The sequence below is a fragment of the Lissotriton vulgaris genome, chromosome 2_1 (genome assembly GCF_964263255.1).
Source record: "Lissotriton vulgaris chromosome 2_1, aLisVul1.2, whole genome shotgun sequence".
Taxonomy (NCBI): domain Eukaryota; kingdom Metazoa; phylum Chordata; class Amphibia; order Caudata; family Salamandridae; genus Lissotriton; species Lissotriton vulgaris.
The window spans coordinates 1,620,250,821-1,620,277,978 of NC_141687.1; the positions used below are offsets into that span (position 1 = coordinate 1,620,250,821).

Below are 27,158 nucleotides of genomic sequence, written 5' to 3' on the forward strand. Positions count from 1 at the left end.
CCAGCTCAGGGGCTGGTGTGCCCCTGGAACTGGTTCAAACCGGCAGATGCATAGTGAGCACCGGGGTGCCACTTGCAGTCACCTTCCTCCTCAGCCCTGCCTATCTGGGATGCTAGCACCGCCCCTGACAGGAAACCCTTTGTCCAAGCTCTCCTCGCTGGAAGTACTCCCAGCAGCAGGATGTCAGACTTGTGTCTGTGGTGGCAGCATCCATTTTGTGATGCTGAGGCTCGAGTTAACTTTTACCGGGGTTCACAGTTACATACATGTTGTGTCCCTCTAGAAGGGTGGAATGCTAACCTCGTCGCCAGAATTGGCGAGGGGTTAGTATTCCAATTCGTATGACACCTTACTCGACATGCTTTGATAAAGCGATACCAGAGATAGCAAATAACCGCGAGGATTATAATGCACTTAAGAGTATATGGTACGCGTTATCATGGAACAGCTATAAGGACTTGGTTCCGCAAGCTGCAAACGGGCTCAGCTCATGCCAGAGCACGATCTCACATAATTCCAAGCACTCTGCCTTCAGGATTTTTAAGGCCTGCCATAGGAGTGACTGATAGGAATACATTTGTCCATTTTAGGGTTAGATATAGGAATACGATATCTAAAGCAAAGGGTGATTACACTACCTTGCCCCAGCTGTCGTGCAGCCAGTTGTGTCAGATTGGGATGGCCAGCCAGGGGTGGCATAATACATGCTGCAGCCCCTGGTAGGCCCTGATTACACCTATGCCCTGGGTACCTAAGGTACACTGTACAAGGACTGATAAGGTGACTCAGTATCCAATTAGATATGTACCTAAGGTACATGGAATCCATTTTACAGAGAGAGCAGTAGGCCTGGGGCCCTGAATAGCAGGGTCCCAGGTCAACTAATTCGAGAAACCAGCAAATCACCAGGCAAAAAGTTGGGGGTAACCATAGTCGGGTATCCACCCTCCTACAGTCGGCGTCGTGAGAGCCGGAATGACGTCGCCGGAGTACTTAGACGCCACCCTCACACGCTGATGTCAGTTCTTTTTTCCGCGCCAGCTAGCGCAGATCCGGAGAAGCTCTACCCCTTAGTCACTTTTTGACTAAACTTTTTTGATCTTTTGATCTGTTTTTCTCGAGTCGTTCGACTCCTACGGTGCTGGTAGGGATGCCCGGGTTTAAACCCTGCTCCAAGCGCAGCCGACTGATGTCGGTTACCGACCCCCATCGCCGGTGTCTCCAGTGTCTAGGCCTCGACCACGACGACCGAACGTGCTCCGACTGCCGGGCCCTGACATCTAAGGCTAGGCGGGAGTGGTCCCGCAAGCGGCTTGAGCTCCGGCAGTCGGCCCCGCGCCGTTCGAGATCCCAGTCCCACAGGAGGTCTAGGGACCGGTCGCGGGGTCAGAACCCTCGTAGCTCAGAGAGTCGGCATCGGTCTTCGGGATCACGATCCTCAGGTAAGAGGCATGAGAGGTCGGAAAAGCGTCATCCCTCTTCCGACCCACACCGACGCTCGCGCAACGTGGCTGGGGGGTTCGGGTGACAACACCCACGCGACTCCGATGGAGTCGCGGGCGCCGCATCCTGCTCCACACTTTCCGGTCCCTGGCACGATGCAACGCCTGAGGAGGTTGAGCGGTACCTCATTGCCATGAGGTCCCTCCCTCTTCCGCCGGGTTCCGCGGCGCCTTCGGTCCCAGCGGTCCCGGCTGGGGGGCTTAGGGGGTCGGGTGCTTCTGCTCCGCCGCCGCCGGGTGCTTCGGCTCAGACGCCGCCGGCGACTTCGGTCCCGGCGCCGCAGGCACCCACTGAAACCGCTTCCGGATCCGGGTCATTGCCGGTAGACCTCGCTGACGCCGGCCTCTAGGGTGTCACCCCCGGCGCCGCCTACAGGCGATGCCGTCCCCAATCCTACCCTCTAGTCGGTTCCGGCGCCGTAGCGGCGCCACTCTCGATGTAGTTTGGAGATTTTTATTTCCACGAACCGGCCCCATCCTTTGAACCTGTATATCAGGTGATGGGTGACGAGGGGAATTGGGAGGGGTCTGTGGACCCTCTGGCACAGGAGTGCCAGTCTCAGCAGGACTGGACATGTGAGCTTGGGGATGCCAGTGGACTGGACACCACGCCAGACACTGGTTTTGTCTCCCCTCCAACCGTGGCTACGGAGGAGGGGGCTGCCTAGAGTGTAGTGTTGACGCAGGCAGCCAAGGCCTTGAGCCTGGAGCTCCCTGTCGCGGCCGTGAGGAGTAACCTCCTCACTGAGGTCCTTAAACCGCAGGCAAGCTCGGCTGAGCCTCTGCTGCCGTTTAATGAGGCCTTGTGTGATGATCTCTTGGGCACTTGGTCCAGGCCCGCTACAGGTCTGCCTGTGGATAGGAACGTGGCCAGACGCTACCGCTCGGCTCCGGGCGACCCTTGCTTCTGGTCCACCCACCCCACCCCCAGGAGCCTGGTTATCCAGGCCTCTACTTCCCAGACCGCATTCCCGTCTGCTCCCCCCGATCGGGAATCCAAGAGTTACGAACAATTCGGTAAGAAGGTGTTCTCGTCCCTGAGTTTAAGATTGCGGTCAGTCAATACCGCATGCCTCTTGGGCTGCTACACCCACACTCTGTGGGACATGGTCGCGGACGTGCTGCCCAATGTCTGGAGGAGGCCCGGACTAAACTCGCCCAAGCCCTTGCGGAGGGTCGAGATGCGGCACGCTATTCCATGCAGTGTGGGCTGGATACCACTGACTCACTGGGCAGAGCGATGGCAACAACGGTGGCAGTTCAACGCCACGCCTGGTTGAGGACCGCCAGCTTTTCGGCTGATGTCCAGGCTACCCTTCTGGACATGCCGTTTGATGGCCGTCGCCTCTTTGGCGACAAGGCAGACCATGCGCTTGAGGGTTTTAAGGACTCCTGGGCTACGGCCAAGTCCTTGCGCCTCTCTGCCCCACGCCAGCAAACGGGTGCCTTTAGCTGCTTTCGTGGCCATGGAAGGGGCGCTCCCACACGTGCTGCCAGCCACGTGCCGCAAACTAATACACAGCGCGCGGTGGCGGCTGTGGAAACATGGACAACGGCGAGGCCAGTCCACACCTTCCCCTGCAGCATCCGCCTCAAAACCCTCCTAGTCCGTGCTTTCAGGCCCATGTGGTGCCGGTGGGGGGCAGAGTTCGCCATTGTAGGAGAGTAGGGTCTGCTATCCTATGGTCACCCCAAATTTTTGCTTTTTGCTTCACTGGTTTGACTTAATGTGGCTGTGGGCCTGCTAATCAGACCCACAGCCTGCTGTTCTCTCTCTAAATTAATGCCAAATGCACCCTAGGTGCATTACGAATTGGAACTGGTTCACCTTATAGGCCCCTGTAACAGTGTACTCCAGGTACCCAGGGCATAGGTGTATCCAAGGCCAACCAGGGGCTGCAGCATGTATTATGCCACCCCTGGCCTCGCCTCCATATTTGACACAACTGGCTGATCAATCAGCTGGGGTAAGTTGGTGTAATCACCTTTTACTTAGATATAGTATACCTATATCTAACCTAACTGGACACATGTTAACCTATAAGCCACTCCTATGGAAGGCCTCGACAATCCTGGAGGCAGAGTGCTTGGTTTCATGTGAGATGGTGCTCTGGCACGAGCTGAGCCCGTCTGCAGGTGTCGGGAACAACTCCCTTAGCTGTTCCGGGATATTGCCATACCATATACTCTTAAGTGCATTATAATCCTCGCGGTTACTTGCTAACTTTGGTTTGGCTTTATCAAAACCAGTCGAGTAAGGTGTCATACGAATTGGGATACTACCCCCTCGCCAATTTTGGCGACGGGGGTAGCATTCCACACTTGTAGAGGGACACGACATGTACATAACCTGAACCCCGGTTAAAGTTAAACTCGAGCCTCAGTATCACAAAATGGATGCTGCCACGACAGACACAAGTCTGACCTCCTGCTGCTGGGAGTCCTTCCAGCGAGTAAGGCTTGGACAAAGGGTTTCCTGCCTTGGGAGGTGCGAGCACCACCCCAGACAGGATTTTGTGTATTGGGTAGGACAGGGCTGAATACAATGAGACATGCCTGGTGCACACAAGGTGTTCCCCTGCATAAGCCAGTCCAAACCAGTGCTGGGGCTTTCCAGCCCCAGTCCTGGCGCGGAGCTGGACAAAGGAAAGGGGGTGTAACCGCCCCCCTTCCTGGTGCCACCCAGAGGAGGGACCTAGCAGGTGATCCGGCCCCCAGATTTGGAATAAGAGTAGGAGCTGTGTCCCAAGACTTCAGATCATCCTGAACTCGACTTGAAACTAAGAAGAAAACTGGACTTCGACATTCTGCTGCACAGAAGACTGAAGAGCATCTCCCTTGTGGCCAAGGAGTGACCACCCTGTGAATACAGGCACCATCCAGCAACTCGACGTCTGCTTTGCCGCCGCCTCCCGCCGGATACCGAGCCCAATGCCCGACAAGACCTAGACTCCCAGACATCTCAGAGCCCGATCCACAGTCCCTGAAAAGAAGAGACCCGTGGAGGCACCGAGAGACGTGGGACTGGCCATCTCGAAAGACTCACGATAAACTGACTGCGCAGCACCCGAGGCACCCTTGACGCTGTGCTTTGGGGTTTGAGAAGCCCCACCACCGAGCAGCATCTGCACTGAAGATCAGCCCCCCAGCATCTCCACGATCTGCGTGGGGCCTTTTTGCGTTTTGTCACTCGACGCGCCATCCCGGTTACTAGTCCGTTGGCTAGTGGCCATCTTGGCGACGAAATCCGAAATCTACACCGCTGGTCTGGTTGCTCCAGACTGGCCCTCGCTCCTGTAAAAAGGAGCACCCCCTCTGACCTTGCTGGTCCGAGTGAGAAGCTTACATAGTTTCCTGCGTGGCTTGCATTAGCCAAGGCCTGTTTGCTCCGATCAAGAAGCCGACACCCCCATCAGCTAGAGCCTTTGTGGGACAGCTCGTGACCGACGCCTGGACGTCCTCAAGCTCTTCGTGTCCACGTGGCTGCAGAGACAATCTTCACTTCTTCGCCTGTTTGCACCCGACATCACCTGGTTCCCTCCTGGTTCCACGGCAGTCACTGACTAGTGACTTTGAACATTGTCCCCTCTGCTTTCAGGTCTTCACCTCTTCAAATCCACCCTTGGATCCACCGGAACTCTCCTCGACGACCCGCCTGCAGCATCTTCATCTACAGGCTCCATAGACCAACGCGACGAAACCCGACACACTTTGAGACATATGCATCCGCTTCCTGTGGGTGAGGTAAACCTGACACTCCGGTGCTTCTGTGTAGCAATACACCTCTAGTGTCTATGTTCCAAGTTGCTAGGTTCTAGGTCATCCGGAAGGTTCCCTTATCTGAAAGAAACAGGTTAGTATTAGATTCCTTACCTTCGAATATCCCCAGGCGTCAGACTATATCCGAAATTTTTTGCGTAGCAATACCACTGCGCGTCGTTAGGCGTCGTCTCTGGCTCCGCGTCCGTGTCGTCTGCGCCGGAATGACGTAGTCAGAGTACTTAGACGCCGCCCATGCGCGCTGACGTCAGTTCTTTTTTTTTCCGCGCCAGCTAGCGCAGATCCGGAGAAGCTCTACCCCTTAGTCACTTTTTGACTAAAACTTTTTGATCATTTTTGACTAATCTCCTCACCGAGGTCCTCAAACCACAGTCTAGCTCGGTCGAGCCTCTGCTGACGTTCAATGAGGCCTTATGTGACTTTCTGTTGGGCACTTGGTCCAAGCCCGCCTCGCCTTGGTCCATTCCTCCCCTCTGTCCGAGGGAGTGCAGTGCAGGTGTCACGGACAACACCACTGCCATGTGGTACTGCAATAAACAGGGCGGTGTGGGGTCCTGGACCCTCTGTCAAGAGGCTCTGCGCCTCTGGCAGTGGCTGGAACATCAGGGCGTGACCCTGGTGGTTCACCACCTGGCAGGTTCTCTGAACACCAGGGCGGACGAACTCCGCCGACTGTGTTCGATGGATCACGAATGGCGTCTGAACTCGGACGTGGCGCAAGGCATCTTTCTGCAGTGGGGAGAGCCTTGGTTAGATCTATTCGCCACCGAAGAGAACGCGCAATGGCATCAGTTCTGCGCGTTGGAATTTCCAAGGCGGCACTCGCCGGGCGACGCATTTCGTCGCGAGTGGAGTTGCGGTCTGTTATACGCCTTTCCGCCTATACCACTTATGCCCAAAGTGCTGAAGAAAATCAGGAGCGACCGGGCCCAAGTCATCCTTGTGGCTCCGGACTGGGCTCGAAGGTACTGGTATCCCGAGCTACTCCATATGTCAGTCGGTCCCCCGATCCGTCTGCCTCTTCAGGAGGACCTTCTGTCGCAGCAACAGGGGACGGTCCTCCACCCGAACCTGTCCAGTCTCCACCTCCATGCTTGTAGATTGAGCGGCGACAGTTGAGGCCATTTGACTTGCTTCCTGAAGTCTGTAATGTCATTCTGGCAGCCAGGCGTCCCTCCACAAAGTCGGTATACGCCTGCCGGTGGAACAGATTTGTGGCATGGTGCACAGCAAAGGCTGTGGATCCTCTTTCTGCCCCTCTTTCTGAGTTTCTTCTCTTCCTTCTTTCTCTTGCCCAGCAGGGCTCTGCTCTGGGCACTATCAAGGGCTACCTTTCTGCCCTTTCGGCCTTTCTAAGGCTGCCTGATCAACCTTCTTTGTTCAAGTCCCCTATAATAAGTCGTTTTCTAAAGGGCATCACACACGTTTCCACCTGTTCCCTTTGTGATGCCTCAGTGGGACTTGAACCTGGTTCTTACCTTCCTGATGTGTGCTCCCTTTGAGCCACTTCATTCTTGCCCGCTCCGTCTTCTCACCTTGAAGACCGCTTTCCTGGTTGCCATCACCTCTGCCAGGAGAGTGAGTGAGCTCCAGGCTCTATCTTGCAAACCCCCTTTCCTGTCTGTGCATCCGGACAAAGTGGTGTTGCGTACAAAACCATCTTTCCTGCCCAAGGTAGTCTCTGCTTTCCACATCGGGCAGTCCATCACCTTGCCCTCCTTCCCGCCTCTGCATCCCTTAAAGGATGAAGAGCGGCTCCATCGTCTGGACCCAAAACGTGCGCTTTCATTCTATGTGGATCGCACACGCCAGTTCCGGGTGGATGACCAACTCTTTGTTGGTTACGTGGGTGCGAAGAAGGGACGGGCGGTGCATAAACGGACTAACTCTCTGTGGGTCGTCTTATGTATCAAGGCGTGCTACTCCTTGGCTAGAAAGTAGCCACCAGTTGGGCTGAGGGCCCATTCCACTCGGGCCACAGCGGCTACTACTGCCCTGGGTCGGGGAGTCCCCCTGCAGGACAGTTGCCAGGCGGCTACGTGGGCCTCGCTGCACATCTTTGCGAGGCACTACTGCCTGGACAGTCAAGTCGGGAGGGATGGTTTCTTTGGCCGTTCTGTCCTCCAAGACTTTCTGGTGTGAGTATTGGTTCGCAAACCTACCACCGGGGTTGGTATTGCTGGGGTATCTATTCTAAGGTAAGGAATCTAATACTAACCTGTTTCTTTCAGATGAACAAATTACTTACCTTCGGTAACGATATATCTGTAAGAAACTGTAGTTAGAATTAGATTCCTTCCTGCCCCACCCATCCTCCCCGTTCTGCGAACTGATACCTAGGGTTAAGGTCATCCCTTTCAGGGCCCTAGTTTCTTGGCACCAGTGTTGGTTCTAGCATGGCTCTGCGTATCTGGCGCGAAAAAGCTGTGTCTAAGAACTGACGTCAGCGCGCATGGGCGGCGTCTAAGTACTCCGACGTCATTCCGGCGCAGACGACGCCGACGACGGACGCTGAGCCAGAGACGACGCCTAACGATGCGCAGGGGTATTGCTACACAAAAATTTCCGGATCCAGTCTGACGCCTGGGGATATTCTAAGGTAAGGAATCTAATACGAACTACTGTTTCTTACAGATATATCGTTACTGAAGGTAAGTAACTTGTTCTTCAGTAACTTTGTAACTTTTACGCACCATTGACTTTGCATTGGTGCATGTGTGTGCTTTAAGCACTGCACCCGAGTCCCGCGGGCCTTTCCCGACTTCTTCCCGGTTAGTCCCGAACAGCTCCAGCGATTTCCCCAGGCCCTAGGCCTTCTTCCTTTCCGATTGGTGGTACTTATACCACTTTTTTAGTATATGGTTTAGGTGGCCCCTAGGGCTCATCCATATTGTGCAACTTTTGTATATTTAAACTGTGTTTTGTTTTAACGCATTTGCTTCTGTGCTCATAAAGAGTATAGGGGATATTTGTAGTAAATAAATATATATATTTTCAATATATATCTGTGAGAAGTTGGCCTGATATGTAGTGCTCACTATTCTAGTGATCACTGTGTATCATTCCAAACGACCCTTATTGATGATTGGTTGTAAGTCAATCGTTAGACCAGCTATCCTAGTAGCATGGACAAGAGCAGTCTTTAGGCTAAACTCTAGAGGGCGTGTTAAGCCAGCTGTTATACCATCACATATACCCCTTGAACACCAAGTGAAAGGACACCACACAAGTTGTTATGAAAATAAAGTATATTTATTTAGAACACAACAGCCCTGGACTCTTTATGAGGACAGGGCGCTAAGCACAATACAAAGCTCTTTGGAAAATACGCAAAGTTGCACAATTTACACAAATGCCCGAGGGGTACGAAAAACCATATACTCTAAAAGTGGAATGCGAAATTACTAGCAGGTAAGTACTACGCTAATAGGCTTTGGGATCGCTAGGACTTAACTACTGAACCTTCAGATTACTAGCAGGAGGCCTAGGGAGATCGGGTGCAGAGTGTGCACTCTCACGCGGGATGCGGAACAAAGTCTATGGTTGCTAGGAATTACAAAGTTAGTGTTATTGGACGAATCCGACTAGATAGGGCTGAAACGAAAAAGGATCTGGACCCTTGGATAGCAAAGCTATGCTGGAGCACCGAAATGCTGAGTTTACCTAGCCCAGGGGGTGCGGATGCATAGGTCTGGAAAGACGTCGGGAATCCTCGTTGCAGTCTATGGAGCCTGAAAGAAGTTGCTGGCAGGCGACCAGTAAAGAGATTCGGATGGATCCAAGCCTGGATCGAAGATGGAAGACACCTGTAAGCAGAGGGGACCAAGTTCTGAATCACTAGCCAGTGATTAGATGGGCACCAGGATGGCACCGGCTGAAGTCACCTCGACCAGGTGAGTGGGCGACGCTGGGCTCTGCAGTCTCACGGACCAGGAGGCTTTGTCGGCGACCAGGATGGAGGTGCGAGCTGTCCCACAATGGTATCTGCTGTCGATGTCGCTGGACCCAGGATTGGGGCAACAAGTCTTGGCAAATGCAAGCCCACGCGGTGGACTCAAAATGGCGTCTGGAGTGGACCAGGAGGGTCCGGGGTGCTCCTCTTTTGGAGGGGAGCAAGAGCCAGTCTGGAGCAACCAGTCCAGTGGTGTTGATGTCATTGTTCGTCGTCGGGAAGGCCACAAGCCAGCAGGCTAGTAGCCAGACAACGCGGTGAGCAGCAAAAAGCAGATGGGCCCCACGCAGATCTCGTGGAGGCTGGGAGGCTGAACTTTGGTGCTGGAGCTGCTCAGGGTTGGGGCTTCTCACACCCCAAAGCACTCACTCGAGGATCCCTCGGCGGTCGTGCTGGGCAAGCGTCGTGCAGTCTTGAAGATGGCCGGTCCCTCGAGGTCTCGTCGCACCCACGGGTCTCAGCTGAGCTGACGATGTGGGTAGTGGTCAGAGGTGCCAGGGAAGCCGGTTCTCGTCGAGCTGGGCAGTCTTGATCCGGAGGAGAGACTTACAGCAGGTCGCGATGCTTGGATGGTGCCTGCGGATGCAGGGTGACTACTCCTTAGTCACAAGGGAGAAATCTTGAGAAGAAGTCGAGAGTTCCTTTCGTAGAAAGTAGTTTCAGGATTCAAAGATGATCTAATCTGAAAGGGGGCCCGCTCCTATTTTTATACTAGGAAAAGGGGCTGGCACGCGACTAGGTCCTGCCCATGGGTGGGACCAGTTAGGGGGGGTGGTTACACCCCTCTCCCATGCCGGACTTTCCCCAGCTCAGGGGCTGGTGTGCCCCTGGAACTGGTTCTAGCCGGCAGATGCATAGTGAGCACCGGGGTGCCACTTGCAGTCACCTTCCTCTAAAGCCCTGCCTACCCAGGATACACAAAACCCTGTCTGGGATGGTGCTAGCACCGCCCCTGACAGGAAACCCTTTGTCCAAGCCTCCCTCGCTGGAAGGACTCCCAGCAGCAGGAGGTCAGACTTGTGTCTGTGGTGGCAGCATCCATTTTGTGATGCTGAGGCTCGAATTAACTTTAACCGGGGTTCACAGTTACATACATGTTGTTTCCCTCTAGAAGGGTGGAATGCTAACCCCGTCGCCAGAATTGGCGAGGGGTTAGTATTCCAATCCGTATGACACCTTAGTCGACATGTTTTGATAAAGCGATACCAGAGTTGGCCTATAACCGCGAGGATTATAATGCCCTTAAGAGTATATAGTACGCGTTATCATGGAACAGCTATTAGTACTTGGTTCCGGAAGCTGCAAACGGGCTCAGCTCATGCCAGAGCACCATCTCACACGATTCCAAGCACCCCTCCTTCAGGATTGTCAAGGCCTGCCATAGGAGTGACCGATAGGAATACGGGTGTCCATTTTAGGGTTAGATATAGGTATACTATATCTAAAGCAAAGGGTGATTACACCACCTTGCCCCAGCTGTCGTGCAGCCAGTTGTGTCAGATTTAGATGGCCAGCCAGGGGTGGCATAATACATGCTGCAGCCCCTGGTAGGCCCTGGGTACACCTATGCCCTGAGTTACAGGGTCTGATAAGGTGGCCCAGTACTAATTGGTAAATGCACCGAAGGTACACGTGTCAATTTAGTGAGAGAGCAGTAGGTCAACTAAGTCCAAAAACCAGCAAAACACCAGGCAAAAGGTTGGGGGCAACCATAGTCAGATATCCACCTTCCTACAATATCTGTGTGGTGTCCTTTCATTTGGTATTGAAGGGGATCGTGTATGGTAAAACAGCTTGCTTCACATGCCTTTCAGAGTTTAGCCTAAGACTGCTTTGTCCACGCTACCTCTAGAATAGCTGGTCTATAAGGTTGACTTACAACCAATCATCATAAGGGTTGCTTGGCATGGTACAAGGTGATCACTAGAACTAGTGAGCATCATATACCAGGCCAACTTCTCACATTGGTGGCAGCGAAAGTATTTGAGCTTGCTGTTGTTTTACCATTACAATCTTTATAAATATCATTTGAAAGATCATACAGGTAGCTGCTAGGTACATATAAAACAAGACTAGTATACTTAAGTTCTACTGAACTTAGTTGTTGTAGATGATAGGGAGTAGCACACCCTGACTACAACTACTAGATAGGTTTAGTAGGTAAACACCAGTGCAGGTAGATTGCAACATATCCACCCACACTAGAGCAATGTCTTGAGCAGAGGGGTCCACTGGACCTGCCCCTGTTGAGAGTGGCCCTCCAAAGGCACCATCCAAATTTGCTATGTTAAACTTTAAAGAACTGAGGCAGCTCTGTACCTTAAGAGGTCTCAAGACGGGTCCAACCCCTACCACAGACCACCTCAGAGAACTTTTAGGCCAGTCTGAAGTTCTAAAGACCTCTAAAGCAGACCCCACAGGGAATGTGGAAGGAGGCTCTCCCACTGAAGTAGATAATACTGACACCCCTGTCCCTGTTGTCCAGATAGATGAGGAAGACCAAGTCACTGGGGATACTCAGCCAGAGGAAAAAGAGGAGGAGGAAGAGACAGAAGAGGAGAGCAGTGATTCTGATGATGGAAGAAATAGTCAGGTGCCAGCCAGAGGGCTTAGCATGGCTAACTTAAGCCTATTTGGGACTGAGTCAGGGGTAAACCCACTCAGACCCCCAAGTGGACTTAACCAGGAGCAAAGGAGGAGGAGGAGGAATCACTCAGGTCACTCCAGAAGGGGGATGACTAGCCCTCAGAGAAGGGAACATGAGGCCAACATGAGAGAGGCTGAGCTTAGGATCCAGAAGCGAGAATTAGAAGTTGCCCTGGCCCAAGAGAAACTTGCTAGAGCAAGACAGCCTAGAGAGAGTGGATTAGGATCCACTGGTGGCAGCATTATCCCAAGGATAAAGACAGGTCCTATGACAATATAAACCTGAGTAAGATTGTGCCTCCCTACAAAGCTGGGGATGACATCCACAAATGGATGACTGCACTTGAGAGAGCCTGCAGAGTACAGCAGATCCCTCAGGAGCAGTGGGCAGCAATCTTGTGGCTCTCCTTTGAAGGTAGAGGCCGAGACAGACTCCTCACAGTTAGTGATGGAGATTCTAGAAACTACCTGGTCCTGAAGAGTGCTCTGATAGATGGGTTAGGCTTAACCACTGAACAGTACAGGTTAAGGTTCAGAGAGACCCAGAAGAGACAGACTTAGGACTGGTCTGAATTTGTTGAATGTGCCACTAAGGCTCTGGAGGGCTGGTTGCTGGGAAGTAGGGTTGCAGACTATGAAGGATTGTACAATTTGCTTATGAGAGAACAGATTTTAAATAATTGTCAGAACCAGCAGATGCATCAACACTTGGTTGACTCAGGTCTGACCTCTCCCCAAGAATTGGGAAAGAGGGCAGACAAATGGGTTAGAACCAGGGTTAAGCAAAAGAACCAGAACCAGAACCAGGGTGGTGACCAAAAGAAAACAGACCAGAAGGGTGGGGAGCAGAAAGCTAAAGACCAGAAGTCTTCAACAGGGCCCCAAACTAATACAGAGGGTGGGTCCCAAACTTCCAAGAAGTAGAAGAAAAAAGGTCAAAGAAAACCCTGGTGTAGTACCTGTAAAAACACCTCTCACTGGACCAGTGAGTGTAAAAAGGGTGGAGCCCCCAACACTGCAGCCCCTAAGGCACCTGCACCCACTAGTACAGTTAGCAGTGTTGGTCCACAAACTAAGGGGGTAGTGGGTATCACCTTGGGAACTGAGGGAGAGTCTGGCCTAGTCAGAACCCCTACACAGTCTGTTCTGATTTGTGATGGGGACATAGATTTGCCCACTACTATAAGCCCCAGTAATCTGGGCAAGTACAGACAGACATCTTTGATTAATGAAAAAGTGTCTCAAGCATACAGGGACACATGTGCCAGTGTCACTATGTTGACACCTAGCTTTGTGGACCCTGGACGATACATACCAGGTGATAATTACCTGGTGACCAATGCCAGCAATGTCACTACTACACATAGTGTGGCAATTGTTAATTTCTCCCGGGGAGGGGTATCTGGCCTAAAAAGAGTTGTGGTTAGTGCAGATCTCTCAGTTGAATGTTTGTTGGGCAATGACCTGGAGAGCTCTCTATGGTCAGAAGTGTAGTACAGGACTCATGCAGAGATGTTAGGGATATCATCACATGTACTTGCTGTGACTAGGTCGCAGGCCAAAAAGTGCCTCTCTGAACCTCAGGTCTTGGATCCTGGAACAATGGACCAAGCACCTTCCAAGAAGAACAGGAGGGTAAAGGCTGTGCTTTCCCACCTGCCTACAAGTGAGGATCAGCCTTCCCAGGAAGATGATCTTGGGACCCCTGAAGGAGCTGTCCCTGAAGAACTTGAACCTGATCAGGTTGAGTTTCTGGGGACAGGAGGACCTTCTAGGGCAGACTTAGGGCAGGCTCAGTTAACCTGTCCTTCCCTTGAACCCCTCAGACAGCAGGCTGCTGCTGAGGCTGCTGGGAATGCTCAAGGTACCCATAAAGTATATTGGGATGATGGGCTCCTTTATTCAGAGGGTAGAGACCCCAAGCCTGGTGCAACCAGGAGGTTGGTTGTACCTCTGCAATTTAGGGGCTTCCTTCTAACCTTGGCCCATGATATTCCTTTAGCAGGACACTTAGGCCAGAATAAGACTTGGGACAGGCTTGTCCCTCACTTTCACTGGCCTCACATGTCTGAAGACACCAAGGAGTTTTGTAGCTCCTGTGTAATCTGCCAAGCCAGTGGTAAAGCAGGTGGCTCAACAAAGGCCCCCCTGATACCACTACCTGTGGTGGGGGTTCCCTTTGAAAGAGTGGGGATTGATATTGTAGGTCCAATGGATCCCCCTACAGCATCTGGGCACAGATTCATACTGGTGGTAGTGGACCATGCCACCAGGTACCCAGAGGCAATTCCCCTTAGGGCCACAACAGCTCCTGTTGTGGCCAGGGCCTTACTTGGAGTTTTCTCCAGAGTGGGGTTTCCTAAGGAGGTAGTATCTGATAGAGGTGCCAACTTCATGTCAGGATACTTAACAGCTATGTGGAAGAAATGTGGTGTCAACTACAAGTTCACCACTCCTTATCATCCACAATGCAATGGGCTTGTTGAAAGGTTCAACAAGACCCTAAAGGGTATGATCAAAGGATTACCTGAGAAGCTCAGGCAAAGATGGGACATCCTTCTACCCTGCCTTCTGTTTGCTTACAGAGATGTCCCACAAAAGGGGGTTGGCTTCAGCCCCTTTGAATTGTTGTTTGGGCACCCTGTAAGAGGACCCCTGTGTTTGGTGAGGGAAGGATGGGAGTTACATCTCAGAAAGCCCAAGCAAGACATAGTGGACTATGTACTTGGTCTCCGCTCCAGGGTGGCTGAGTATATGGAGAAGGCATCCAAAAACCTTGAGGCCAGCCAAGAATTACAGAAAGCTTGGCATGACCAAAAGGCTGTCTTGACTGAGTACCAGCCTGGACAGAAAGTATGGGTGTTGGAACCAGTGGCCCCAGCAGCACTCCAGGACAAATGGTCTGGACCCCATACTATTGTTGAGAAGAAGGGAGAGGTTTCCTACTTGGTGGACCTAGGCACTCCCAGGAGCCCCCACATGTTGCTCCATGTCAACAGATTGAAGACATATGTTGACAGGGCAGACATGGGCTTGCTCATGGCTACAGATGAGGGGCAGGAGGAAGAGAGTGACCCTCTCCCAGACCTGTTAACTCAGAACCCTGAAGATGGGTCAGTTGATGGTGTGGCCTTAGATGGCAGCCTCACTGAACATCTGCAAAATGACTGCAAACAAGTTTTACAGTCATATAGACATATGTTCTCCTTGACACCCAGTCAGACTAACTGGTGTACCCATGTGGTGGACACTGGTGACAGTCTTCCTGTGAAAAGCAAGATTTACAGGCAACCTGACCATGTCAGGGACTGTATAAAGACTGAGGTGCAAAAGATACTGGAATTAGGTGTTATTGAGCCTTCAGAGAGCCCCTGGGCTAGCCCAGTGGTTCTGGTCCCTAAACCTCACACCAAAGATGGCAAGAGAGAGATGAGGTTCTGTGTGGATTACGGAGGACTCAATGCTGTCACCAGGACAGATGCACACCCTATTCCAAGGGCAGATGAGCTCATTGACAAGTTGGCTTCTGCCAAATATTTGAGTACATTTGATCTGACAGCTGGCTATTGGCAAAACAGGTTAGCTGAGGAGTCCAAGGCCAAAACTGCATTTTCTACCCCAGGTGGACATTACCAATTTGTGGAAATGCCCTTTGGTTTGAAAAATGCACCTGCCACCTTCCAAAGGTTGGTGAATCAAGTTCTTGCTGGGTTGGATGACTTTTGCGCAGCTTATATGGATGATATTGCTGTCTTAAGCTCCACCTGGGAGGATCACCTGGTCCACCTGAAGGAAGTGCTAGAGGCTCTGCAAAAGGCAGGCCTCATTACAAAGGCCACAAAGTGCCAGATAGGGCAGAGTAAGGTTGTGTACTTGGGCCACCTTGTAGGTGGAGGCCAAGTTCAACCCCTGGAGAGTAAGATCCAGACCATCAAGGACTGGTCCCCTCCAACTACCCAGACTCAGGTCAGAGCTTTCTTGGGCCTGACTGGGTACTACAGGAAGTTTGTTAAGAACTATGTGTCCATTGTGACTTCTCTTAATGATCTGACATCCAAAAAGATGTCCAAAAAGGTTCAGTGGACAGTAAACTGTCAAAAGGCATTTGATGACCTGAAGAAGGCCATGTGCTCTGACCTATCCTGAAGAGTCCTGACTACTCAAGAGAGTTCATTGTCCAAACAGATGCTTCTGAGTTGGGAGTGGGAGCTGTGCTTTTACAACTTAATGTAGATGGTCAAGACCAGCCCATTGCTTTTATTAGCAGAAGGCTGACCCCCAGAGAGAAACGTTGGTCAGCCATTGAGAGGGAGGCCTTTGCTGTGGTGTGGGCCCTGAAGAAGTTGAGACCATACTTGTTTGGCACTCACTTCAAGATTCAGACCGACCATAAGCCCCTCTTATGGCTTAATCAGATGAAGGGTGAAAACCCCAAACTACTCAGATGGTCCATTTTCCTACAGGGGATGGACTTTACAGTGGAGCACCGCCCAGGGACTGACCATGGTAATGCAGATGGTCTCTCCAGGTACTTCCACTTAGAACATGAAGACACAACTGGTCAAGGTTAGTCTAATGTCCCTGCGTTTGGGGGGGGTTGTTGTTTCGGAGAGTAGGGTCTGCTATCCTATGGTCACCCCAAATGTTTGGTTTTTGCTTCACTGGTTTATGACTTAATGTGGCTGTGGGCCTGCTAATCAGACCCACAGCCTGCTGTTCTCTCTCTAAATTAATGCCAAATGCACTCTAGGTGCATTACGAATTGGAACTGGTTCCCCTTATAGGCCCCTGTAACAGTATACTCCAGGTACCCAGGGCATAGGTGTATCCAAGGCCTACCGGGGCTGCAGCATGTATTATTCCACCCCTGGCCTGGCCTCCATATTTGACACAACTGGCTGATCAATCAGCTGGGGTGAGTTGGTGTTATCACCTCTTACTTAGATCTAGTATACCTATATCTAACCTAACTGGACACATGTTAACTTATAAGCCACTCCTATGGAAGGCCTCGACAATCCTGGAGGCAGAGTGCTTGGTTTCATGTGAGATGGTGCTCTGGCACGAGCTGAGCCCGTCTGCAGCTGTCGGGAACAACTCCCTTAGCTGTTCTGTGATCTTGCCATACCATATACTCTTAAGTGCATTATAATCCTTGCGGTTACTTGCTAACTTTGGTTTGGCTTTATCAAAACATGTCGAGTAAGGTGTCATACGAATTGGGATACTACCCCCTCGCCAATTCTGGCGACGGGGGTAGCATTCCACACTTCTAGAGGGACACGACATGTACATAACCTGAACACCGGTTAAAGTTAAACTCGAGCCTCAGCATCACAAAATAAATGCTGCCACCACAGACACAAGTCTGACCTCCTGCTGCTGGGAGTCCTTCCAGTGAGGGAGGCTTGGACAAAGGGTTTCCTGCCTTGGGAGGTGCGAGCACCACCCCAGACAGGATTTTGTGTATTGGGTAGGACAGGGCTGAATAGAATGAGACATGCCTTGGGCAAACAAGGTGTCCCCGTGCTTAAGCCAATCCAAACCGGTGCTGGGTCTTTCCAGCCCCAGTCCTGGCGCGGAGCTGGACAAAGGAAAGGGGGTGTAACCGCCCCCCTTCCTGGTCCCACCCAGAGGCGGGACCTAGCAGGTGATCCGGCCCCCAGATTTGGAATAAGAGTAGGAGCTGTGTCCCAAGACTTCAGATCATCCTGAACTCGACTTGAAACTAAGAAGAAAACTGGACTTCGACATTCTGCTGCACAGAAGACTGAAGAGCATCTCCCTTGTGGCCAAGGAGTGACCACCCTGTGAGTACAGGCACCATCCAGCAACTCGACATCTGCTTTGCCGCCGCCGGAGACCGAGCCCAGAGCCTGACGAGACCCAGACTCCCAGACATCTCCGAGTCCGATCTACAGTCCCTGAAAAGAAGAGACCCATGGAGGCACCGAGAGACGTGGGACCGGCCATCTCGAAAGACTCACGAGAAGCTGACTGCGCAGCACCCGAGGCACCCTCGACGCTGTGCTTTGGGGTTTGAGAAGCCCCACCACCGAGCAGCATCTGCACCGAAGATCAGCCCCCCAGCATCTCCACGATCTGCGTGGGGCCCTTTTGCATTTTGCCACTCGATGCGCCATCCCAGTTACTAGTCCGTTGGCTAGTGGCCATCTTGGCGATGAAATCCGAAATCTACACAGCTGGTCTGGTTGCTCCAGACTGGCCCTCGCTCCTGTAAAAAGGAGCACCCCCTCTGACCTTGCTGGTCCGAGTGAGAAGCTTGCATCGTTTCCTGCGTGGCTTGCATTAGCCAAGGCCTGTTTGCTCCGATCAAGAAGCCGACACCGCCATCAGCTAGAGCCTTCGTGGGACAGCTCGTGACAGACGCCTGGACGTCCTCGACCTCTTCGTGTCCACGTGGCTGCAGAGACAATCTTCACTTCTTCGCCTGTTTGCACCCGACATCACCTGGTTTCCTCCTGGTTCCACGGCAGTCACTGACTAGTGACTTTGAACATTGTCCCCTCTGCTTTCAGGTCTTCACCTCTTCAGATCCACCCTTGGATCCACCGAAACTCTCCTCGACGACCTGCCTGCAGCATCTTCATCTACAGGCTCCATAGACTAGCGCGACGAAACCCGACACACTTTGAGACATATGCCCCCGCTTCCTGTGGGTGAGGTAAACCTGGCACTCCGGTGCTCCTGTGTAGCAATACACCTCTAGTGTCTATGTTCCAAGTTGCTAGGTTCTAGGTCATCCGGAAGGTACCCTTTTCAGTAACTTTGTAACTTTTGCGCACCATTGACTTTGCATTGGTGCATGCGTGTGCTTTAAGCGCTGCACCCGAGTCCTGCGGGCCTTTCCCGACTTCTTCACTGTTTGTCCCGAACAGCTCCAGCGATGCCCTAGGCCTACTTCCTTCCCGATTGGTGGTACTTATACCACTATTTTAGTATATGGTTTAGGTGGCCCCTAGGGCTCATCCATATTGTGCAACTTTTGTATATTTAAACTGGGTTTTGTTTTAACGCATTTGCTTCTGTGCTCATAAAGAGTATTGGGGATATTTGTAGTAAATAAATATATATATTTTCAATATATGTCTGTGTGGTGTCCTTTCATTTGGTATTCAAGGGGATTGTGTATGGTAAAACAGCTTGCTTCACATGCCTTACAGAGTTTAGCCTAAGACTGCTTTGTCCACGCTACCTCTGGGATAGCTGGTCTAAAAGGTTGACTTACAACCAATCATCATAAGGGTTGCTTGGCTTGGTACAGGGTGATCACTAGAACTAGCGAGCATCATATACCAGGCCAACTTCTCACAGCCATCACCACTTCCACTGGCACACTGTCACGTCGGACATGTGAGTGCTGCAAATCGTCCGAAGGGGCTACTCCATCCCCTTCGAGACGACCCCTCCAGCCATACCACCGCAGTACCACCGCGTGTCGGGGGATCATTTGAAACTTCTGCAAGAGGAAGTTACGGCCCTCTTGGCCAAGGGGGCCATGGAGCGCGTTCCTGGGCCACAAGTAGGGTGTGGTTGTTACTCCCACTACTTTCTGGTACCCAAGAAGGGCAAAGGCAGCCTGCCCCCTATCTTGGACCTATGGAACGTCAACGGCTTCCTCCGGAAGGAGAAGTTCGAAATGCTGACATTGGCTCAGGTCCTAGCTGCCCTGGACCCAGGAGATTGGATGGTAGCGTTGGACTTGCAGAAAGCTTATTTCCACATCCCCGTACTGCCGGCCCACCGGTGCTACCTGCGGTTCACGGAAGGCCATGAGCACTTTCAGTTTACCGTGCTCCCCTTTGGCCTTACTAGCGCCCCACGGGTGTTCACGAAAGTGATGGCGGTGGTTGCAGCTCATCTGCGCCGGTTGGGGGTTTATGTCTTTCCCTACCTCGACGACTGGTTGTTGAAGGCGGGCTCGCCCCAGACAGTCGTCGGCCATCTCCAGACAACGGCCGACCTCCTGCACCAGCTAGGGTTTTCCATCAACGTGCCGAAGTCACACCTGTGCCCCTCTCAGAAGCTCCTCTTCATCGGAGCGGTCCTCGACTCGGCGCAGTTTCGGGTTTATCCTCCCGAACAGCGGATCCGGGATATTCGGGCTCTGATTCCACTCTTTCAGTCTTTATCCTGGGTCTCGGTCAGGTTGACGCTGCGGCTTCTGTGGCTGATGGCCTCCTGCATCCTTCTGGTGCATCACGCCCGATGGCGGATGCGGGCTCTGCAGTGTGACCTGAAGTTTCAGTGGGCCCAGCATCAGGGCAACCTGTCCGACCATGTCATGATCTCGGAGGGCACTGCGAGACAACTGCAGTGGTGGCTCACGGACTGCGATTGGGTCAGCGGCAGATCCCTCTCCCTTCCCCAGCCGGAGCACGTAGTTGTGACGGACGCGTCCCTCCAGGGCTGGGGAGGCGACATGGGAGAGGCGGAGATCAGAGGCCTCTGGTCTCCGGCGGAGTCCCAGCTCCATATCAACCTTCTGGAGCTGCGGGCGATTCGTCTAGCACTGAAGGCATTCCTCCCCTCTGTCCGGGGGAGTGTATTGCAGGTGTTCACGGACAACACCACCTCCATGTGGTACTGCAACAAACAGGGCGGGGTGGGGTCATGGACCCTCTGCCAGGAGGCTCTGCACCTCTGGCAGTGGCTGGCACATCAGGGCGTGACCCTGGTGGTTCACCACCTGGCAGGTTCTCTGAACACCAGGGAGGACAAGCTCAGCCGAAGGTGCATGATGGATCACAAATGGCGTCTGAACACGGACGTGGCGCAAGGCCTCTTTCTGCAGTGGGGAGAGCCTTGGTTAGATCTATTCGCCACCGAAGAGAACGCGCAATGTCATCAGTTTGTGCGTTGGAATTTCCAAGGCGGCACTCGCTCGGGGACGCTTTTCGACGCGAGTGGAGTTGCGGTCTGTTGTACGCCTTTCCTCCTTTACCACTTCTGCCCAGAGTGCTGAAGTAAATCAAGCGCGACCGGGCCCAAGTCATCCTGGTGGCTCCGGACTGGGCGCGAAGGTACTGGTATCCCGAGCTACTCAGTATGTCAGTCACTCCCCCAATTTGTCTGCCTCTTCAGGAGGATCTTCTGTCGCAGCAGCAGGGGACGGTCCTCCACCCGAACCTGTCCAGTCTCCACCTCCAAGCTTGTAGATGGAGCGGCGACAGTTGAGGCCGTTTGACCTGCCTCCTGAAGTCTGTGATGTCATTCTGGCAGCCAGGCGTCCTTCCACAAAGTCGGTATACGCCTGCAGGTGGAACAGATTTGTGGCATAGTGCACAGCAAAGGCTGTGGATCCTCTCAATGCCCCTCCTCTGAGGTTCTCCTCTTCCTTCTTTCTCTTGCCCAGCAGGTATCTGCTCTGGGCACTATCAAAGGCTATCTTTCTTCCCTTTCAGCCTTCTTAAGGCTACCTGATCAGCCTTGTTTGTTCAAGTCCCCCATTGTAAACAGATTCTTAAAGGGCATCACTCATATGTTCCCTCCTGTTCCTTTCATGATGCCCCAGTGGGACTTGAACCTGGTTCTAACTTACTTGAGCTTCATAATTGTCCTTTACGTCTTCTTACCCTTAAGACTGCTTTCCTGGTTGCCATCACCTCTGCCAGGAGAGTGAGCTCCAGGCTCTTTCCTCTAAACCTCCTTTCCTTTCTGTCATTCCGGACAAGGTTGTGTTGCAGACAAAACCCTCTTTCCTGCCCAAGGTAGTCACAGCCTTCCACATCGGGCAGTCCATCACCTTGCCCACCTTCTTTCCGCCTCCGCATCCTTCTAAAGAGGAAGAGAGGCTCCACCGTCTGTACCCAAAACCTGCGCTCTTACTTTCTGGATCACAAACGCCAGTTCCGGGTGGATGACCAACTCTTTGTTGGTTACGTGGGTGCTAAGAAAGGATGGGCAGTGCACAAGCGGACCATCTCTCAGTGTATCATGATGTGCATCCATGCGTGTTACTCCCTGGCTAAGAAGGAACCTCCAGTTGGGCTGAGGGCCCACTCCACTCGGGCCACGGCAACTACTACTGCCCTGGGCCGAGGAGTTCCCCTGCAGGACATTTGTCAGGCAGCTATTTAGGCCTCGCTGGACACGTTCGCAAGACACTACTGCCTGGACAGCCAAGTCCGGAGGAATGGCTTCTTTGGCCGTTCCGTCCTCCAGGAGTTTCTGGTGTGATTATTGGTTCGCAGACCCTCTACCGGGGTTGGTCTTGCTGGGGTATCTATTCTAAGGTAAGGAATCTATCGCTAACGTGTCTCTTTCAGATGCACAAGGTACTACTTGTGTAAAGATATACCTGTAAGTGACATCAGTTAGTGAAAGATTCCTTACCGACCCACCCATCCTCCCCCTTCTGCGAACCGATATCTAGGGTTAAGGTCATCCCTTTCAGGGCCCTAGGTTCATGGCACCATTGTTGGTTCTATCATGGCTCTGCGTATCTGGCGCGGAAAAGCTGTGTATAAGAACTGACGTCAGCGCACGAGGGCGGCGTCTAAGTACTCCGGCGACGACGACAGAAGCGGAGCCGCGGACAACGCCTACCGACACGCAGGCGTATTGCAACGCAAAAGTTTCCTGATCCAGTCTGACGCCTGGGGATATTCTAAGGTAAGGAATCTATCACTAACTAATGTCTCTTACAGATATATCGTTACACAAGTAGTAACTTGTGCATCAGTACACTTGTCATGTCCAGAGTAGATTACTGTAACGGCCAACTTACCAATGCCCAAGAAAAGGTCTTAAACAAGCTACAACTAGTGCAGAACGCAGCCACCAGACTTCTGACAGCCTCCCCTAAATTTAAACCAATCTCCAGGGTGGTACAACAGCTCCATTGGCTGCCCATCAGAAGCAGAGTCAAGTTCAAGGCCCTCTGTATTGCTTCTGAGGCAATTTATGGCATTGGACCGGAGTTTCTAAGGAAAACCCTCTGCCCTTGCAACCCCATCAGATCCTTACGATCTTCAGCAGCAAATCTACTGATCGTCCCCCGCACAAAAAAAGTGTCCTGGGGTGACAGAACATTCACGGTTGCGACGACCAAATTATGGAATTCCCTCCCTCTTCATCTGAAGACCAGCCCCACTCTCCGCAGACAGCTGAAGACCTGGCTTTTCAAATAATAGCCATCCTGCCTGCCTTCCTCAGCCTAGTCCGTAGCGCCGAGACACCCAAGGGTATTTGCGCGCTGTACAAATTGCATAAATAAATAAATAAATAAAAACTTCTAGCTGGGTGGAAAAAGTTACCCATCTTAATCATCGGATAAGTGTCAGTCATAAAAATTTAAATTCTCGCTTTATTTTTATTTATTTTCACTGCTCTACCATGTTATTTGCAAACAGCATTATCTCGAACTTTAAGTAGGTAGGCAAAGATCCTCAATTTAGTCTAAACTACAGCGTCCTAAAGAATAAGGATGTTTAGCTGTTAACGCAGAGCTTTACTATACAGACATTTCAGTGCAATAAACAAAGCCGGTACACTCTACTCCAGATTGGTAGTTTAATTGTTAGAGGAAATCTTTGAAATTGATTACCTAAGCTACACAGTATTATTCATATCCACCCCTAGAAATCCTAAGTTAAGTAGAAGGTTGAAATAATTAAAAATTGAATTGTTTTATTCAGCAGTTTAAGAATTCCTTGAATCTGTGCCAATGTAAAATTAACAGACTGCATTACAGTTTTTCCAATTAAGACCCACTCCCGGGTCTCAATGCTGGCGAAGCATAATTTAATAAGCATTAAAGAGGTCATAGAAAGCAAATTGATCACGTAGGAATTTCACAATTACAGAAGCAACGGTGAAGATGGTGAGGCTCACGTTTCGACAGCTAGCCAGTGGTATAACTTGCTTGTTAGATGAAATTCATTGTGCATTAGAAAAAAAACAGACAAGCTGTGTGCCCAGAAAAAATATTACTGGGATTAGTAAATCATATAAATGCCTAATTAGTTATAAGCCCACCACACTGAACCTAATATTTCAAAGCTGCATGGATAAAAGAATTAATATTTCATCTTATATGTGGAGCGAAATAAGCACATTTAGGTTTTGAAAATTTAAAGGATCAAACTTGGGAAGGGTGCAGTTGTTTATAAGATGGATGTTATACTGTAACCTTGATTTTTTTTTAGAAAGATTTAATAACTACATCTCTAACAAATGGCACGGATCAAATATACTGCAGTTTGCCAAAAAGCCTTTTCTTCCTGCAGCACGGCGGACACATTTAAAAAACATCCTTCATCCAATGCATTTCGGGCGCATTCTCAGCCCTTCGTCAGGGATTTAACTGCAAGTATTAAAAGTAACATCATTACCTCGTGAAACATACTGTTGTAATTCTCAGTGCATATAAAAACGTTACTCATATCTATGTGACCCCAGTCCTTATTAAACGGTTTCCCTCTATTAACACAGTACATTATGTGTCGATTTGACCAAACGGTTTCCACCACAATGTTCGTCAATCTATGACCTCTACCCGGTGGATTCCCCTCTTCTATGTTCTAACATGAACCCTTAATCTATTTATAAGGGTTCATGTTAGAACATAGAAGAGGGGAATCCACCGGGTAGAGGTCATAGATTGACGAACATTGTGGTGGAAACCGTTTGGTCAAATCGACACATAATGTACTGTGTTAATAGAGGGAAACCGTTTAATAAGGACTGGGGTCACATAGATATGAGTAACGTTTTTATATGCACTGAGAATTACAACAGTATGTTTCACGAGGTAATGATGTTACTTTTAATACTTGCAGTTAAATCCCTGACGAAGGGCTGAGAATGCGCCCGAAATGCATTGGATGAAGGATGTTTTTTAAATGTGTCCGCCGTGCTGCAGGAAGAAAAGGCTTTTTGGCAAACTGCAGCATTTGTAAAATTGGACAGGCATTTATGTGTCGCATATGTGGTTGCGAATTCATATTCGAAACGTTCTGAATATTGAAGGATTGAAGAAAAATAAACACACAGATTTATTTTGAACTAAACAGAGTCATCGTTTGTTTAAAGGAACTCGCTGTGCGTCCGTCAAGGAGTGTTAGATACGCTCCACCTCTGAGAGATTTATTAACCGCTGGTTGGAAGGCACAACCATATTTTTCGGGCTGCACGCAAAGAAAGGAATAAACTTACAAAAGGATAAAAGTGATATTTATCAAACAAGATAAACGTTGGTGTGCATTTCGTCATTGTTTTTGTGGAACGGATCAAATATAAACATAGGGGATTGGGACCATATGATATGGGCATGCCTATACTTGAAAGACTTTTGGTGCTAAATATATCTGAGGGTTAGGGCATATGTTGGAAAATGTATTAGGCCATCCCAGGTAGCAGGTTTGTTGTGTTTTACTGGGCATCAATAAGGCTTAAACTTAACTGTAAATTTATTTTTTACAACAGACTGGATTACCGTTTTAATTCCAACATTTCATTGAAAAGCAACCAATCCTTCTTAGTTCCTGTGACTGTGGAATAAATTGAATAGAATAACAAATGTAGGAGTATATGGTCCACTATTGTCACTATTACTTGTCTGAATTGGAATCAGTATTAAATGGACATTTATACCTGCATCATATTCCTCTATCCGTCACTTCTTTTCAGTAATTAAAAATTAGTTAAATATGTTATGGCTATCATTTTATGTAATTGATATAAAAATGCATATTAAAAATAATTATTGGGTACAAGCTGCTATTTGATAGATATGACTGTGTTGATGACGATATGTTTCCTTATTTTTTTTTTTTAGCACAATATGCCTTTCTGGAGGATAGCGAACCATGGAGATTTGGAATCTCTTTACCAAGCACTGGAGATGGACTTCCTGTGAAGAGGGGCAGATAGTCAGCCCTAAGTCCTTACAGGAAGGAGTTGTGCATGTGCTTCTGAGCACAAGGACAGTTTACAAAGGCGAAAACAGATTGGTTTCTGAAACAATACATTGTGGCTAGACAGCCCCTTTGACACTTTTTGCTAGAAATCTGTTTTATGGACAATGCTGCAGAAGATACAGTGCTGCAGTAAATACTTTGTTTTTCTCAAAGAAAGGTATTTCCGTTGTACAGAGCATCCACAAAATTATGGAAGAGACTTAAAACAATGTCCTAGAATCATCTCACTACTGACAATACGGCATTCACTACACTCTGGACTTATGCTACCTTCAACATTCCTCACTTGGATAATGAAATGCAAGCATACTCCCTAGATACTGTTGCACAGTAACCAGAGAAAATGCTAACCTTTAACCTAAAGGCTGAGCCCAAAACATGCGATCAAGTTTATTGACAAATGCTCATAATTGTATTTTTTTATATTAGTTTGAGTGTTTATGCTAATGCCTAGACCATTCTCTTTGTACAGCCAGGTTGTTCCATGTTAGCCCCAGTTGGTTTACTGCCAGTGCTCATATCATAAGCAGGAAGATCCTAATTAAAAAAGAACAAATGCTTTCCACACTTGAAAAGGAAATGGTGCAACTGTCTTGGAATAAGGCTGCTGTCCGTTGAACTGGCAAACTAACCTCTGCGTTCAAAGCAAAGCACATCCACTTGTTACAGTGCTTTGCACCCATCACATTGATTCTGACCACAATTGTAAACTGCTTCGACTGAAGTAAGAATGTGTGTAACCGGAGTCTGCCAACAAAGATAACATTTCAGTTTAGCCAGCATCCTTACTGTGCTGAGGTGATCCAGCATAATGATTGACTCCTCCTGGTACCCATTTTCTTCGGTCCATGTAGACTTCCAGTGCTTTGGTCATGCATTGAAGGTGGTCTAATTGGACCAGTGACATTCTGGAAACGCCTTTGTGTACTTGTTCTCACAAACACTACCTCTCAGCGTCTTGCACCACCAGGTCAGTTTCAAATCTTGAGGCCGTTTCTGTGAAATGCTATTATTTACTCCTGTGAATAAAATCTCATTTTAACCAAATGCTTAGCCTTCTTTAGCTCAATTTACAAATGCTTTATTGGCAACACTTTGATTTAAGTGTTGCCACAGTTTGTAGTTTAATATATATTTTACATAGAAATCTTTGTCACCGGCTGGCAGGTATTTTGCTTTCTTTTTCTACCTCCTTAGTTTTTTCCTTTTGTGCCCTATGTGTTGGGTCTTGAACGTCTTAATCTTCACCTCCTTCTCAAATGCCATCTGCTGTCAAAAATCCCTAAAATTTCACGAGTCTGTAAAGTTCAGTCAGATGGTGCCAGAATGAAAACC

The 27,158-nt window shown here is 50.2% G+C and overlaps 1 protein-coding gene across 12 annotated transcripts in view; it reads left to right on the top strand.

Moving 5' to 3' along the window:
• EYA3 (EYA transcriptional coactivator and phosphatase 3) overlaps nucleotides 1-26,870 on the top strand; it is a 1,455,294-nt gene extending 1,428,424 nt beyond the window's left edge. For all 12 annotated transcript variants that reach the window (XM_086957503.1, XM_086957498.1, XM_086957496.1 and 9 more), the window contains one exon: nucleotides 25,682-26,870. In XM_086957503.1, the coding sequence (XP_086813629.1) occupies nucleotides 25,682-25,762 (81 nt within the window). In that variant the 3' untranslated portion in view covers nucleotides 25,763-26,870. The remainder of the gene's footprint in view (nucleotides 1-25,681) is intronic.
• Nucleotides 26,871-27,158: the final 288 nt, after the last annotated feature.